Genomic DNA, 15,704 nt, shown 5'->3' with positions numbered 1-15,704 from the left:
TACCGAGGAATGAGTACTAGAACTATCAAGGACTTTTGACTTGAGCTCCTAATTACTTCTCTATCCCCAAATGAGGAATCTATGAAGTCTTCAAGGCAACCACCATTGAAGGGGATTAGTGGTGCTCACTTGGGCCCTAAGAGAAAGAAGTAATTTTATGCAAACAAGTCAGAGCATTTTGCATCACATCAGGAGGGCAGTTGTGCTGTACATCCTGCTCAAAACAGAAGCACATTGGGAAGAATATATATTTTATTTTCAAAAAAAACCCTTGAAGCTTTTTTTTTTTAAAGAAAAGTTTTTGCCAAAAAAAATTGTTTCTGTGCCTCAGTGCCCAAAAAGAGGTTCTACTTGACAGCTGGAGAGTCTAACATTTCTCAAGAGCTATAGAAGACATCAACCTTCAGAATTCTCCATCCTTGACTGCAGGACTCGGGGTGTTGCACCTTGACATACCATCTCTCCTGCAAAAGGACACCAGCGCCTAACACCACAACTACTCTCTAGTTGGACACCTTCGACTAGAAAAGTAGCATGGCAGACAAGAAAAGTGTTCACAAATTAAAATACAGCTCTCAGTGTAGCAAAAATTATCCATAGACTCATGTGTTACTTTAAATTTAGATTATTCTATTATCTACAGCAATGCTGACTTGAACCAAGATACTTATGATGTTACTTATACTAATGGAGCAAAAAGCATGTTAAATATCACTGAACTATTGTCACCAGGAACTTAAGGACTCTGTTAGAGCCATTCTGCCTCAAAAAATAAGCAGGAAAACAAAGTTTTTTGTGTATTAATTAGCTCCAAGCCTTCCAAGCTCATTCTTCTTGCTCTGTCTTCTTGAATATGCAAATGTCTCCTCCTGTGTGCTTTCTCACCTTTTTAGTACTTTCTGCTCTTTTCCACCCAATATTATGGCAGGGACTCTAAGAATTTTGATCACAATCCATTTTTGGAGATTTTGTCTGCATCAATAAGTCAGTTGTCAAAAAACCCAAATTCGTGTTTGTTAGAAGATTCTTAAAATAGCAAAACAACACAATGGTAGCACTTCTCCAAGAGCATAACATTTCTGTGTTCTAAAGCCCTTAACATACGGCACTGAGTTATCATTATGTTATCAAATGACCACATATTAAGATCTAATTGAAGAACTTATTACAGTGCTCCCTTCCTTCTGCAATGATGATTTATGGCATGTTTTGTCACTACAATGTTAAGCAGTTCAGTACAAACATAGCACTTAACTAACAAGATGGCAGAGGCAGATATTCAAGCATAAGCTATAAATACTCAAATGAGTCAGAGGTCACAAGTCTGCTGTAAATCACACCTGATTTGTGGGCTGAAACACATTTTCTAATCTTGGATAAGAACCTCTGTTGGTCCCTGCAATCATGTGACACAAACTAAAAACCTCAAAACCCTTAAGTTTGGGGGTTTTTTTGTTTTGTTTTGTTTTTCCCCACAGACTAACCATGTTAAACAGTGTCACAATTCTACTAAAGACTCATGATGAGAGTCTCTAGAAAGTCAACCCTTTCTTGTTTCCTGATGGAACTACAGTTAAACAGCAGGAATCACAACCATGGTCAGAAAGCCTGGGGTTATCAATGGAATACACATACAACCGCGTTTCTACCAATACCATGAGCAGAACTGAGTGTAGGTTGAGGGAAGATAATTCACATCCAAGCCAACATAAGCAGAGAACATTAAAGCGGCACACTTGGGCAGGGTAAGGAAAGAATTCCTTTAAAACTATACAATTTACACATTTGATTTGGAAATGAAAACACCTGGCTCTGAAGGAAGGTGTGTCATGACTTTTGTCATCAGAATAGAAATGCCAAAGCAGGAGACTGGATCTCAGAGCTTTCTATCCACCCTTTTTTAATGCCCATTTATAATACAGTTGACCACGTTCCTCCAGATAAAATATAAAGGATTGCTTGTGGTATAAAAAAAATGCAATGTAATTTTAAAAAGTATCTGAGAAAGCAATCAGCATTTGCGACACCACAAGTGATTTATCACAAGCAATCTCATGGTGTGAAATGCTTTCTGTTCTTTTAAGCCCACCCTCAAAAAAACTTATTAGATTAAGTGTCTACCTTGGTAGGTAGGTTAATCTCTCATCTACATACCCTTCCTGACCCTGCAAGTTTTGTATTAAAATCATCATATGGTGAAGAGTCGCAAGGCACATGTCACAGACATCCCAGGGGAGGGGAAGGCTCCAGAAATAGACCACAAGCAGATGACTGCTCAGCGCAGGATCCGTCCTATCACCCCTTTACAGGATGGGCAGTGCTGGACAGGCTGCTAAATCCCAGAACGGTTGCAGCTACGCCAGCCTCTGCAACCTTGCTTCATGCCACGTGCAGAGCGCTGAAACTCCCACACTCCTCCTCCTGGCCACCTGCCACAGACCTGGTAAGGAAAGACCTACAGACCATCACGAAGTTCAGAGAGGCACAGACTAGCCATCTCTGCTTTAGACTAAAGGAAGAAATATTTTCCAGACTAACATTTCTAATCAAGTATTTCCCAAAATACTTTCTATGTTTGGCTAAAAATGGTACATACTTAACCCTTTTTATTCCTTATGTTTGCAGATCTAACACTTACCTTCATTGTAGATAACGCTGGAAAAAGGGATAGATACTTTCCCTTTCAATTACTGTGGTGGATATTAGAGCAACAAAGTATTATTAGAGCACTTTAGCTACTCCATACCAGCAGGCCATCCTCAACTTCTCCAGACCAAGCGCACAGAAGTCAGCTGGGATGGGAGTAAAGGAGTCAGAGACTCGACCACCGCGGTGCTGACTAAGCCTGCAACAAGGCAGCTGGAGGAAAAGCGGGGAGCAAGATGCATTGACCTTTGTATTTATCACAAGTGTATTTCTGCCCTTAAATTGTCTCCTATAGTTATGAAATAACGGCCGTTTTCCATGCCAGCGGCTATTTACCGTAGAGCGCAAAACTCTCGTTGGGTGCTACAAAGGAATGTTTCCATTACAAAAGCCTTTTTATAAAATATTTATTCATCAAGTACATATAAAATAGCAAGAGTTTACACAACTCAAATCAACACTAACAGGCTGCATTCAATAGTCCTGTTCTCGAAAAAATTACCATAAAAAACAGTAATATGAAAGTACATAGCAGCGTGTAATAAAAACACATTCACTTCCCACCTCGTCTAATTCCGCAGCACTCCTCTCCCGTTCAATGGGAAGACTGCTCTTATTTGTTTTCAACTAATTGAGAAACATTTCAGCTACTTATCGGTTCTCTGAATCTTTTTTTTTCCCCTTTCACACGTTGCCTAGAACTGCTGCCAACAGTGTATTTATTAAAGATGCAACCTAATAAAAATACTCCAGCAATCAATGCCTCAGGAAAGAAGAAGCTGTAATGTAGAGAAGGCTCAAAGAGTTAGATCCTTGTTTAAACAGGAAAAAAAAGAATCCGAGCTGTTTAAATGGAAGCAGGAGCTGGGCAAGGGCGCGCTTCCTACCCCTGTGCCAGCGGCTCCAGCGGCAGCCACAGGCCTCTCCTCTGTGGGTGGAAACGCGTTGTTTATTTTGGAAGACTTTGGGGCTCCGCATCGCAAATGAAAACATGCAGCTACGTTTGAGGTCTCTGAGCAGTATTTAACCGACAACACACCGTCTGCACCCACCCACAGGAAACCTCCTTCCTCCTCACTCGCTTCTCCTTCCTGAGGCCTCGGCAGCCGCAGAGCGCACAACAGCCTGCTATCGTTTTGCAGCAGATTACAACTACACGTATGAACTGTAGAAGTTAATTACCAGGCAGCACAGTATCTGCACATTTGCCATTGTGCTAGAGAAAAAGCTTAGTATCGATGAAAACATTTTTGAAAGTACCTTGCTCACATCGTGGGATTTTAATATAGAACAAGGCAATCCCAAAGGACAGACCTCCCGCGCTGCTCCTCAAGTGCCAGTCTGCCCCGTTCTCCAGCTACGTCTGGACAGCACTTGCTCCTCCAAAAATGCAGCTCATACCAGATAAGAAACAGTAGAGACATATGGTCTCAAATCAGCTGAGAAACAGCAACTGGAAAATTGTTCCACACCCTACCTCTAGTTGTATAATTTTCTTTATTCTTCTCCAAATATGACCCAAACGGTGGAAGCAAGCCAGTAACAGAACTGAGCAGCACACACATGAAATTAAGCCTTTTTTCCTACGTTACCACATTCTGAAGCAGGATACAGCTTCCCTGGCATATCTAGGCTATTCCCAGCCTATGCCAAAGGTCACAGACAAAACGTCATGTCCGTACCGCAGGCAACTACATTAAGTCACATTTATAAACACCTTACCTCCCAAAATCTGGATATAGTAACATTTTGCAAAAGGTTCAGTTCCGGTATGGTTTTAACCTTTGCCTTAACACATCCTGTACACCAGCACGCAGTATCTGCTGCAGTCAATTCATCCAGTTTTATTGTGTAATGCTGTCTTTACAACAAACTTCTTTTAACTCCTTTCTCACAAATATTAAATGAACAAACTTAATTCACGATAATCCCTGTGTTGCCTTTTAAACACAGTAGAATTTGTCATTCAACCTTGACAGTGTAGCAAAATAAAATACTCTGCACAGGACTGCACCAAAGTTTACAGTCAACTTGGAATGGTCTATGTAAAAAGTCTGGCCATTTTTTTTCCTTCCATTAATTTAGAATAAATATTTTCTATATTTTAAGATATTCCTGCAAATCTATCACAAGCATGTGGACATCTCTCCTAATGATGAATATAAGAGAGCAGTATCATTAAGTGGAAATTAAAAGTTCCCCTATGCCATCCTAGAAAGCATTCAGTAATTGCCCAAAGGAAATTTTAAAACAAGGGTCATCCACGTGGCTCTAAATAGGCGCTAATCCTTGCAAGACTATGGATAGAAGCTTGGATACCATACAGGCAAGCCAGTTTACTCCAGAGGAGTTTAATGACAAAAAGGTACATTATTGCTTTCTCAAGGATACACAGTAAAAGTGAGGAGTGCTGGTACTTTAACATAACTCTATTTACTATCCTATTCCTCCCAATTCCTCATATTTTATTGTGGTAGTATAGGATACTTAAGATAATGGACAAAAATCAAGCCAATGGAGAAATGCAGGCCCTAAATTTGAAAGAAAGGGATACGCAAGCCTAGCTGAGAAATAAAAATTATTCTCAAGTGACTTATGAAACTTGCATTAAATTCAACATTTTAAAGCAATTAAAAAATAGCTATCACAACAAAGATAGAAATGATAATATCCCACACAGGAACGCAGAAGGCCCTGTGTTTCAATGTTAACAGAAATCAACAGTCATTGCATTATCATGTGAAAATGAACTTAATTAGTTACTTTGATGACAAAAACATGTCATTGAATTATGATATTAAAAAGTCATTATAATACATTATAAAACAGTGAAAACTTTTGACACAGAAATCAGCTAACACAGAAACAGAAGGTAATATTGTGGAAACAGAAATATTCTATTTAGATAGAAATTAGTCTTCTATAACTTAATAAAGATATTTTTACATGTATTCAAGATTTTGAGGAGCTTAGCTTCTTTTGCCACTTCCTCTCCTGAAAGCAAAGTCCACTGATATAAACTATGTAATATATTACAGGGCAGAAGCAGCAGATTTCAGCTAAAATAATTCAATTTTACACTTTCTACATGGGAAAAAAATTCCATTGGAAAGGACACAGTTTCAGTAAACTAGCTGTAGTAATTTCTTCATAGTGTAGTAAGACGGCTATTTTTCTGAATTCCGTATTAACGGAGGGACACAATTTCTGCTGTATAAATACATAAAAAGCATTTGAAACATAAGTTGTTTTGTCAACCCCATATGTTCGCCTTGGCTCTTCTCTAACTCCCAGTCTTGGGAATCTGGGAAGCTCTACTTGTCTGTCACCTAATTACCCAGCAATAAATAACAGTGCATATTAACTAATTCAGACCTGTTCTACAACCCTCAGCTCTGTGTGGCGGCAGGTAGATCAAAGGACAGGCTGGATAAGAAGTAAAGGCCAACAGCTGCAGAAGAGAGGCATTACCTGCACTCTCTTCCTCAACTTTTTCCAGGACTGTAGCTTCACCAACATTTTTCCTAGAGCACATATCTAATAGTTCACTGCCTCAAAAAGAGGAATGCCTTGCTTATCTCTGGTGCTCCCTGGACCATTCTGCAAGCCAATTCAACTCACTAATCAAGCAGAAAACTCGTACAGTTATAAGAAAAGGAGGGGGGAGAATAGCTTTCTCATGGATTTGATGAATTGAATTTACTCATTAAATCGAGTTGAAGTGTGCAGACAGTAGCATGTGCATGTAGAGGCAGAGATTTCCCCTTTTAGGGGGCAATTAGCTGTCATTTGAGTTAACTACATAACTACTAACAGCCAAATGGGAAACTAGATTTGTGTTGACATTAGACAAAAAGGATGACATACACTGTGTTCTGTTTCATAGCATTTAATCTATATATTCATGTAAAAAAGGTGCTGTACGATACCCAGTAAGATGAGAAAAGAATAAGCTTACGCTGAGAATTCCAATGTACGAAGTCAGCTCCTCCAACAAAGTTTTAGGAAAAAAGCTATAGCAACAAGATATTCTCTCTCCATTATAAAAAGAACATAAAGCGTAAGAATATACCTTTAAGCAAACTTACAAATATATCAGATGGTTCACAAGAGAATAAATGTTAATTTACCTTTGGTTTTTTGTTCAGCAGCCTAAAAAAAAAAAAAAAAAAAAGAAAAAAAATCAATTACTTGACAAAATTCAAGGTGATAACTATAATTATGAGGCTACAGTCCTACCATTTTTTGCAGAAAATGCATATAAATCAGGTATTAGTTTCTCTTAAGGATCTGAGAACGTTAGTTTAACTCCATGTATTAGGAATGTAGGAATGGCTATCCCTGTCGGACAAAAGCCAAGAGCAGATGCCGAGGAGACAGCATAAAACATGGCGAGCCGTATGATACTACCCCCTTATACCCTCCAGCCTCTAACCAGCAGAGGCTCAGAGACCTCCTGAGCCAAGTAAGTCTTCTACTAACTTGTTAACACTTCATTTCCATTAATTTTTTCAGTATCTCTTTGAATCCACATACACTATTAGCTTGCAAAGTTTAACAACACATTTTGTGAAGACCTACCTCTTTTTATCAAACCTGTTTCAAACCTACCAACTTTTCTTTTTATTTAATGTCTAATTTGTATAGTGGAAACGACAGCAATCAATTCCTATCCACATCCTCAAGGACGCATTTGATTAAAACTAACTTTGTATAAATCCAGAAAACAGAAAGAAGCAAGAAAACACTAATGACAGAAAATATGCAACAGCCATGGGATCATAGTCGCTTCAGTATCAGTGTAGTCTAATCCAGGTAATTTTGCAATGAAGTGGATGAGCAACATTCACGTGATACAGCTGTGGGAGCAGTAACCTACCATCAGTGGATGGTAAGCAGCTTGGGAAGCACTAATTAACTGTCACAAATGCTTTTGCAGAGATTTTCTGACCACAGCCTTACCCAAAGTCAAAGGGTTTGCTCACTTGTGTGAGAATTACTCACAGGGGTAAAGGTGCAGAATCAGTCTCTGTATGGTACATATACAGGTGAACACATCATTAAAAACAGTAACAGAGGCAAACCTTTTTCTGAGCACCTTCCTTCTTTTTCTTTTCTTCCTGCTTTTTCTTTTTCTTTTCTTCCATCAAATGTTCCTCTTCTTGTGTTTCTTGTTCTTTCTCCCTGATAAAAATAAAGGTTTGGAAGAGCTTTTCAGTAGGATCAAGCTTATCTACGAAGGCAAATAATCCATACAAATATCAGTAGCTTTCTAACTCTCCTGTGTAAAAAAGGTGCTTTCTAATGCTGTAATAAGAGTATCACAAAAAAGCTGTTCCAAAATTGAGGTCAGTGACAAATAAAATAGTAGGCAACACAAACTCAGAAATGATAGATTTTACTGAGAACCTCTTTCACCAATCACTCAGAAGTGCTGTTTAAAATTGGTATGTTTTATAAGGTACATGTTCCAATGGCATTCTGGTTAAAACGTAAGCAGCTAAATAAGAAGTTGTCCTAAAACAAACAAACCAAAGAATAAATTTGTAACCACACCATGTATGCTTTCTTTGTCTATTGCTATAATAAATAATTACTATAACTAAAAAAGTAACATCAGCTCTTTAGTTAATATCACTTGTAATTCTTCTTGAAGCCTTTAATGTGACTACAGACTGCAGAGAATTCCTTTTTGTATTGGAAAAATGACTGTAAAACCACTAAAACATGCAGGAGAGTCCAATGCAGATACAGCACAGGAAGTATATTCATTTCAATTTATGCTATTTCTGGTTTACACCATTGTCTTTTTTGCAAAAATTCAGCAACAAAACACTGCTTCCAGAATTGCACATTGCCAAGACAGCCGGGCATTTCTGCAACTCCTACAAGGGCACAGGTAGCAGTGAATGCCCAATGCAAATCTTTAACACCTAGCCGCTGCCTTGCACAGAAGGGAGGCTTAAAACTTGTAGCCTTTTGCATCATTTGTAAAAAAGGCATCCCATTCCACGCCTCTTGTACTCAGGTACGTTTGAAACAGAAAATTACAAACCACAGTTTTACATGGAGTATTTCATATTAACAAACTCTCTGAAAATACTGACAGAGTACCATCAAGTCCTGGAGAAGTGTCACTGTTCACTCCAATTTGTTCTAAACCCTTTTCTACTGACACTTCAGGTTGAAACATGGTTCCTCAGACTCACCTGGGACTCACCTGCAGTGTAGGAACCTTCCTAATACCCTTCCAAAAAAATACCAATGCAAATAATTCATTTACTTTTTTTAGAACTATTTTATCTTCCTTGATAGCTCTTTAAATCTTGACCATTTATCAGGCTTAGAGACCTTCTGGAGAACATTCTGCTTCTGATGGGCAGAAACCATTCCTATTATTATTATTAGACTCTATGCCTTCAAGCTATTCATCAAGATCACTTTTGGCCTACCTTATTTGCTTTACATTTAACTTGCCAAAGCTTGCATCCTTCTTTGGATTGTTTTGTTAAAAAAAAAGTCTTTTTATTTAAAATACTTCTCGCTCAACTGTTGTAGCACAATAGTTCTATATGGGGGGGGGGGTCTTTATGTAAAGGGGAAACATACTCCACGATTTTGCCATCATGTCTTTAAACATTCTCCATACAAATATTCTGCCCTTTAGCTATTTCTCTCATTTTCCTGTTACAAGCGTCCTCATTCTTACATAGTTTCCCCCTTTTAGAAAACATGATACTAAGGTAAAGTTTGAGATTTCAGTTGTTGAGATTTTTGGCTTTTTCACTGGTCTGAAAATACTGAATTTGACCCCCGTAGTCCCTTCAATGCTTACAGAGATCCTGCACGCTGCTCCAGACTAAACTAAGAGCAGCTTCACTTTCCTTGGATCCTTAAGTTACTCAAAATTGTAAATTTTATAGTAAGCAATTGAGAAACCCAAACATAGAAACTAGTGCCTTTTTAGACATTTTACAGTATTCAATTTACAGAATCAGTAGATATGGCACAAGACCTATGGGAAACCCCACAGTCTGGAATAGCAGCTGGAGGTCTGGCATGATACCCAGGACATCTAAAGTGGCATTTGTATTTTAAATGCCTGAATCACTTCTGGTCATGTCTAAAACTTTAGATGACTGCCCAGCTTTATATTGATTTCAAAGGGCCATCTTTCAAATATGCTACTGTAAATCAAAGTCTGAGAAATACCTGCTCCAAGAGTTGCAGAAACTAGTCTCATCACACATGTAACATTGAATCTGAGAAATAAGTAGTTAAGTGGATTGTCCTAGGACATTGGAAAAAAAAAAAAAAGATTTATACTGTCAAAGGAAACAGAGTTGAAAGCATAAACAGATTTGGTTTTATTCCTATGACCTCAGCAGAAGAGCGGAAGTCTCCTGAATTTTAGTAACTCCAGAGTAACAATACCTACTCCCCTGAATTCTTTAGCACTCTCTCCCTGAGTCACACCAGATGGCAAAGAGCCTGTGCCTACCAGCAAACTATCCTAAACTGTCAGGCTGTTAGTAAGGGAAGTTCTTGCTTTTTTGTTTTCTTTTTAAAGCAGATGATTGATTAGAGTCAGTGCAAAATGAGAAATTTCTTCAGTTTCTTCTTGCTAGTACTAAAGTCATGAGATTACAGGCATCCTAGAATACAAGTTACATTTAAATCTCTTAATAGTCAGAACTTAACAATAAAAAATAGGGCAGAATTTAAAAACAATAACAACTTTGCTTAATTTGCAGACTTTTCTTTAAACCATGAATGTACAGACTTCCAACTTTCTTGCTGGGCCTTATTTTTGATAGCAGGGCCCTTCAGCGCTGCCAGTGCCTCCTTCCTTAGTCTGGACTCCACTGTGAACTCTATTTCCAGCCTTTCTATCCTCTAAAACTGGTTCTATTTCAAAGTTTTCACAAGCAGTGTGTATGTTATTTCATCCCTTATGCAGGTAATACACCATATCAAAGGATTTCCTAAATCAAAGAACAGCAAACATTTTGCTCCATTAGAAATACATTGTATTTTATTACCATATTATCATATCAATTACAATGTAAGAGGTAGAAGTGCCACTCCTAGTAGAAAACTTGTTTTTTATTTCATTTCTGAGTTTAAAATAGCCTCAAATTAACTCAGGAAATGATACTATAATTTTTAATGGAATTCAATTCTCAAAACTGATTTACATAATGACACTTCTGAATACATGTGCTTTAAATATGCTTAAAATAGAAATAAAGCTCCAAGTGGCCTCTCAGATGGCAACTCTTGCTGTCACTTTTAGGCACAAATTAGTCATCCAAGAGCAAAACAAAAGGAAAACAATAAAAATATTGTTATATTAAGTTGTCACAAAGGCATGTGTTGTAGTTTTGCTTCTTGATTGACAGTTTAATCTTTATTACAGGAAATACGCTAAAAAATTTATGAATACAAAGCTCATGATTTAAAACAGAAATGCCTCAAATGTATTTGTACGAGTTTGCCTTTTCCATATACATAGCCTTGAAGTATCAAAATCATGGGGGATTTTTACAAGTGGAGAACAAGGAGTTTTACTATAGCATCAGATATTGTTTTTAAAGATTGGAATTAGTTTATTAAATACAGGCCTAAGCCAACGTGATCTTTAAAGTACACATGCTTAGGAGACTATCTTTGAACAGAAAACCAAGACGAAATACAGGTTAGGCCCAGGACAACTCGAGAACTCTATAGTAGGTAGATGCCTATCATACAAAGGCTTATTATTCCCCATAAAGAGGAACAAATCTAGGCTGATTTTATTTTTTAACCTAAGTAAAAACATCAGTTTTCTAGTTGATATCAGGCATTTGATCACTTTCACATTTGCAGCCGCAGCTGGGATTTTGAATTAGCAATGATGTGACATTCTATCCAGAATATTTCAGTAAGCCTTTCGGGAATATCACATTCTTAAACAGACTTCAAGTGGAGTCTATTTGGGTTATTACATGCAAGGTCTTTTCCAAACTGTGTTTTAGCTCATAAGCTCCTGCAATAGCTGAGGACCAGACACAGAGACATGTCTCTCTCTCTCTCTCTCTCGCCCCTCCACGTGGCACAGCTCCAAACCTAGCAGCCTAATGAATTTCATTTGTGTATATTTAAGATGCCAAGGGTTTATTTACATATGGAAATTGTCTGGAATACCTCTTGAAGAAGAGCATTCTCAGACTTGGTCTAGGGGTGTGTTTGGCCAGTTTAGCCCATTGAGAAGTTTTTTCTGTAATAGCTCTTGTACCTTAAATTTTCACATCCTGCTTTGTGTTGGCAAAACCTCCCTAGACAGTTGTAAAAGATGGCATTACCGACATAAATCCTACACATTACATATATTTGCTTAAGTATTACTCAGGTTTTGACTTCCCACCACCACACAACAGTGCATGCTGCACTTTTGAACGTACGTGTTTTTCCTCACAAAGATGAGCTAGGATTGCAGGGAACTGACAGTAAATGCCCAAGGGCAGGTGACCAAAGCACGCTGGCCAGGCTTTCTGCAAGCAGCCAGCAGGACCATCTATTACTGCTTGTGACAAGGGACAGCCACAGGCAAGGAAAAGGAAACAGACCTTTTACCAAATTGTCAAAATCTGGCAGTGTTTCTTAAATAAAATGAAGAACATTACTATTCAGAAGATGCTTCAAGATCTGACTCGAAATGGTAAGGAAGACATGGTTGAGAGCATGAAGGTGGAAAGCAGCCTGAAGGACAGCAAGCACAAATCCATAGTGTTTGCAGTTCTTTAGAAGGGAAAAATGAACAAAATAAAGCGCAGTGAATGCTGGAAAGGCAGGCTTCAGTTCACTCGAGACAACTCGAAGATACAGTCGCAGAGCAAACAGAAGAAAGAACAAAGGTGTTGTTTCTTGGGAATCACCAAGAACCAAATGCAAATGCAGATTTCCTAACGTAGAGGAGGAATAGTAGAAGTAAAGCAAGAGGTCATGATACAGCAGTCCTTGATTTCATGACTGCTAGAATGGATAAACCAAAACCCCACATCTCTCTATTAATTGCTAATTGTGTTTCCTGCTTGATCCTCAGTTCTGCCAAGCTCTCTGCAATCCTTCTGCAATAAAAATTGGTGGAAGGCAGAGTTTGAGTGACTTCAGAAAGTGCCAGCTTTTTTCCTTTGATATCCAGGCTCAGTCATTAATCAAGAAGAGTCAGACTGGTCCCTAATTATAATCTCTCCAATCACCTCTAACAGGAATGAAGCAGACAAAACTAGGTTAAATAAATAAGACTGACTACAAAAGAGCAGCACAAACATCGCAAAGGTCAGCGAACAAAAAGAATCAATTAACATGGGGCATATAAAGAGTAAGACTAAAATGTGCTACAAGTACTTCAGTAATACGTAAGAGGAAAAAGTTGCTTTGATACTCAATAGGAAAGGAGGACCACTGGAAGGTGAACCTGTGAAGGCTGAAGTGATAGTACCTTTTTTTTTTTCCCCCCTCCCCTTTCCTGCTTTAGTCTTCACTGAAGAGGTCAACTGTGAGCAGATGGCCAACAGTGATTTGAATTGGTGCTGAGCACCCAGATGTCGATGGGAAGCTTTGCTCCAAGCTGGGTGGCAGGGGCAGTAAAGAGCCAAACTAAGGATCTCCAGATGCATTTCCTAAGCGCCTTTTCCCTACATTCGGAAAGAAGGACCAATCCAACTTTTGAGGAAAACTTCCATGAATTAGCAGGGAGGGGAAAAAAAGAAAGGATAAGGAACCAAACATTTTGCTATCACTCTGAATTAAAAAAAAAGAAGCTAGCAAAAGTAAGAACAACTTTAAAAATCCTTAAGTCAAACGTTCTCCCACCAGCTGGGCCGGAGGTAGTTTACCATAAGAACAACTGTGTCCAAGTCATTGCAGATTACCTTAAAGGATCTGCAGAAGATGGCTGGCACTCCAGAAGACTAGCAAATGGCAAACATCATACATATAACTAAAAAAAAAAAGGTGGGGGGTAAGAACATGAGTAAGGGCTAACAAGGATTTGTCAAGAAAAGCTACATCAAGTTAGCCTAATTTTTTCCTATGGCACAGTTACAAGCATTTTTAAAAAGGGAGAGAGAGGAGGTAACAGAAGTCATTTATTGACTTTCCAGGCAATGTGCAAAGCTTTGTTAACAGGAACATGGTAGCTCTGTTTTCTGAGAACAAGGTACAGAACATAACCTAAATGAAATAACAGTGAGATGGCTGCAAAACAAGCATACTCAGCATTTCTCTTTCCAACAAGAAAGGGCGAACCAGTGGATTTTGTTGCAATATGCCACATGTCCAGCACTATTCAGTATTTTTATTACTAACTTCACTGCTGGAAAAATGTGCGCACTAAAGTTTCCAGAAAATGTCAAGTCATCAGGCTGTAAAACATTGTTCCGAACTCCGTCCATCCTTAAATCTGATAAGCTCAAGACGCAGTATGAAAAAAGTAGCATATAATTCGGTAAGAAAGAAGGCAGGGTACCACATTTCGGCAGGAATAATCACATGCATCAATACAGCACAGGGACCAACTGGCTAAACACCAGTCTGGAGGCGAAAACAGTTGTTACTGCAGATCACAAGCCCAAGGCAAGGCAACAGCATCATGAATGGTCAGCAAATCATCAGCTGGGGTGCTGTGTCCAGTTTTGGACTATGTACTTCAACAGAAAAACAGGTCAACTAAAAAAGACTCCAGAACACAGCAACAAGAAGGATCAGAGGTCAAACAAGCATGAGCTATTGGGAAAAAAACTCAAGAGGTTTGGATTCACTCAATCTAAAGAGAAGGCAGGTATTTTTTCAAATGTGTGGTAAAGATAAAGGTAGAGAAGAATGGAGTAAATTCTTCGTTCTTACTCTAGCTATGGAAAGTAGTACCGAGTTTAAATTGCAAAGGAGATTTGGATTAGGCATAATGAAAAATCTTTCACACCTAAACATCATAAAAAAATTTGAAGACGTAACAAATCTATATACATACCTACACTTGGGAGTAGAATGGGAGAGAAGAGGATAGATATCTGAAGAAAGGAACTTTATTACAAAGCAACACTGACACAAGTTCAAATTGATTCCTGGGCACAGAGATAACTAGACTGGAAACAGGAGGCCTCTACCCAGTCAGGAAGTAAAATCCTACAATATCCTCTCAAAGGAATTAATGGGGAAAAAGCCTCAACTATTTTATTGTGGATAAGATACATTTATGGATGGACTATAAGAACAGAGGGGGTCATATAGCTTGAAAATAAACCTGTAATTTCAAAGTTTGGGTGCAAAATTTGTCCCTACAGGAGGCCATGAATGAAGCTTGATGAGTACTCTTAACTGTTTTTGTATGACCTTGATTTATGTGTAATCCCATGCTTTGGGGTTTCTAACTGTCAAATTATGACCCTTTCTTGCACATCTCACCGTTGACACATTATTTGCCTTGACAGGGGATTTCTCCCTTCCTCTGAAACATCAAAATATCATCCACCACTAAATTACAGGTCTGAAACGTAAATGTTCTTTATATCTAGTTGGCTTGTCTTACCTGCTTAAAGAAATTCCACTAGAAGTCCTTCACAGAAACAGAACACTAATATAGCTCTTGATCTTCTACTGTATAATATAGCCTTTTTTTTTTTTTTTTTTGATTTGTTACAGGGTACTGAGGTCTTCAGGTCTATGATGCTCTGCGGACCCTTCTCCACAGGTGCCTGTAATTATGAGGGATTAGACTTGAGCTATACACTCCTTTCCAAGCCTTCTTTAAATCACAGCACAGACACGCACAGACAACTTAATTCACTACTGAAATTTGACTGCACAGGAGCAAAATATAGCTGCTGTTTAAAAGACACACAAGAAACACTACAGCATTAGTTGAGAACAGGATGTGAAAAAGACCATATTCAATTATAATTCTTACTGAAACTACAGGGAGACTTCAGGTTGCCCAAGAGACTAAATTAATAATCCTACTCTTACAATCCGTAAAATAATTTCATGATAAGAAGAAAAAAAAAAGCCTGTTTTAC

At 38.4% G+C, this 15,704-nt stretch overlaps 1 protein-coding gene across 5 annotated transcripts in view; it reads right to left on the bottom strand.

Moving 5' to 3' along the window:
* Positions 1-15,704, bottom strand: part of TNRC6C (trinucleotide repeat containing adaptor 6C) — a 348,388-nt gene that overhangs the window by 84,357 nt on the left and 248,327 nt on the right. For 4 of the 5 annotated variants that reach the window (XM_064522528.1, XM_064522530.1, XM_064522529.1 and 1 more), the window contains 2 exons: positions 7,731-7,830; positions 6,777-6,798 (listed from right to left, as the gene is read on the bottom strand). In XM_064522528.1, coding sequence (XP_064378598.1) covers positions 6,777-6,798; positions 7,731-7,830 — 122 coding nt within the window. Of the gene's footprint in view, positions 1-6,776; positions 6,799-7,730; positions 7,831-15,217; positions 15,384-15,704 lie in introns of all 5 variants that reach the window. The other variant, XM_064522532.1, reaches the window with a different exon arrangement.

The sequence above is a fragment of the Dromaius novaehollandiae genome, chromosome 18 (genome assembly GCF_036370855.1).
Source record: "Dromaius novaehollandiae isolate bDroNov1 chromosome 18, bDroNov1.hap1, whole genome shotgun sequence".
Classification (NCBI taxonomy): domain Eukaryota; kingdom Metazoa; phylum Chordata; class Aves; order Casuariiformes; family Dromaiidae; genus Dromaius; species Dromaius novaehollandiae.
This window is presented reverse-complemented; position numbering and strand designations above follow the sequence as displayed.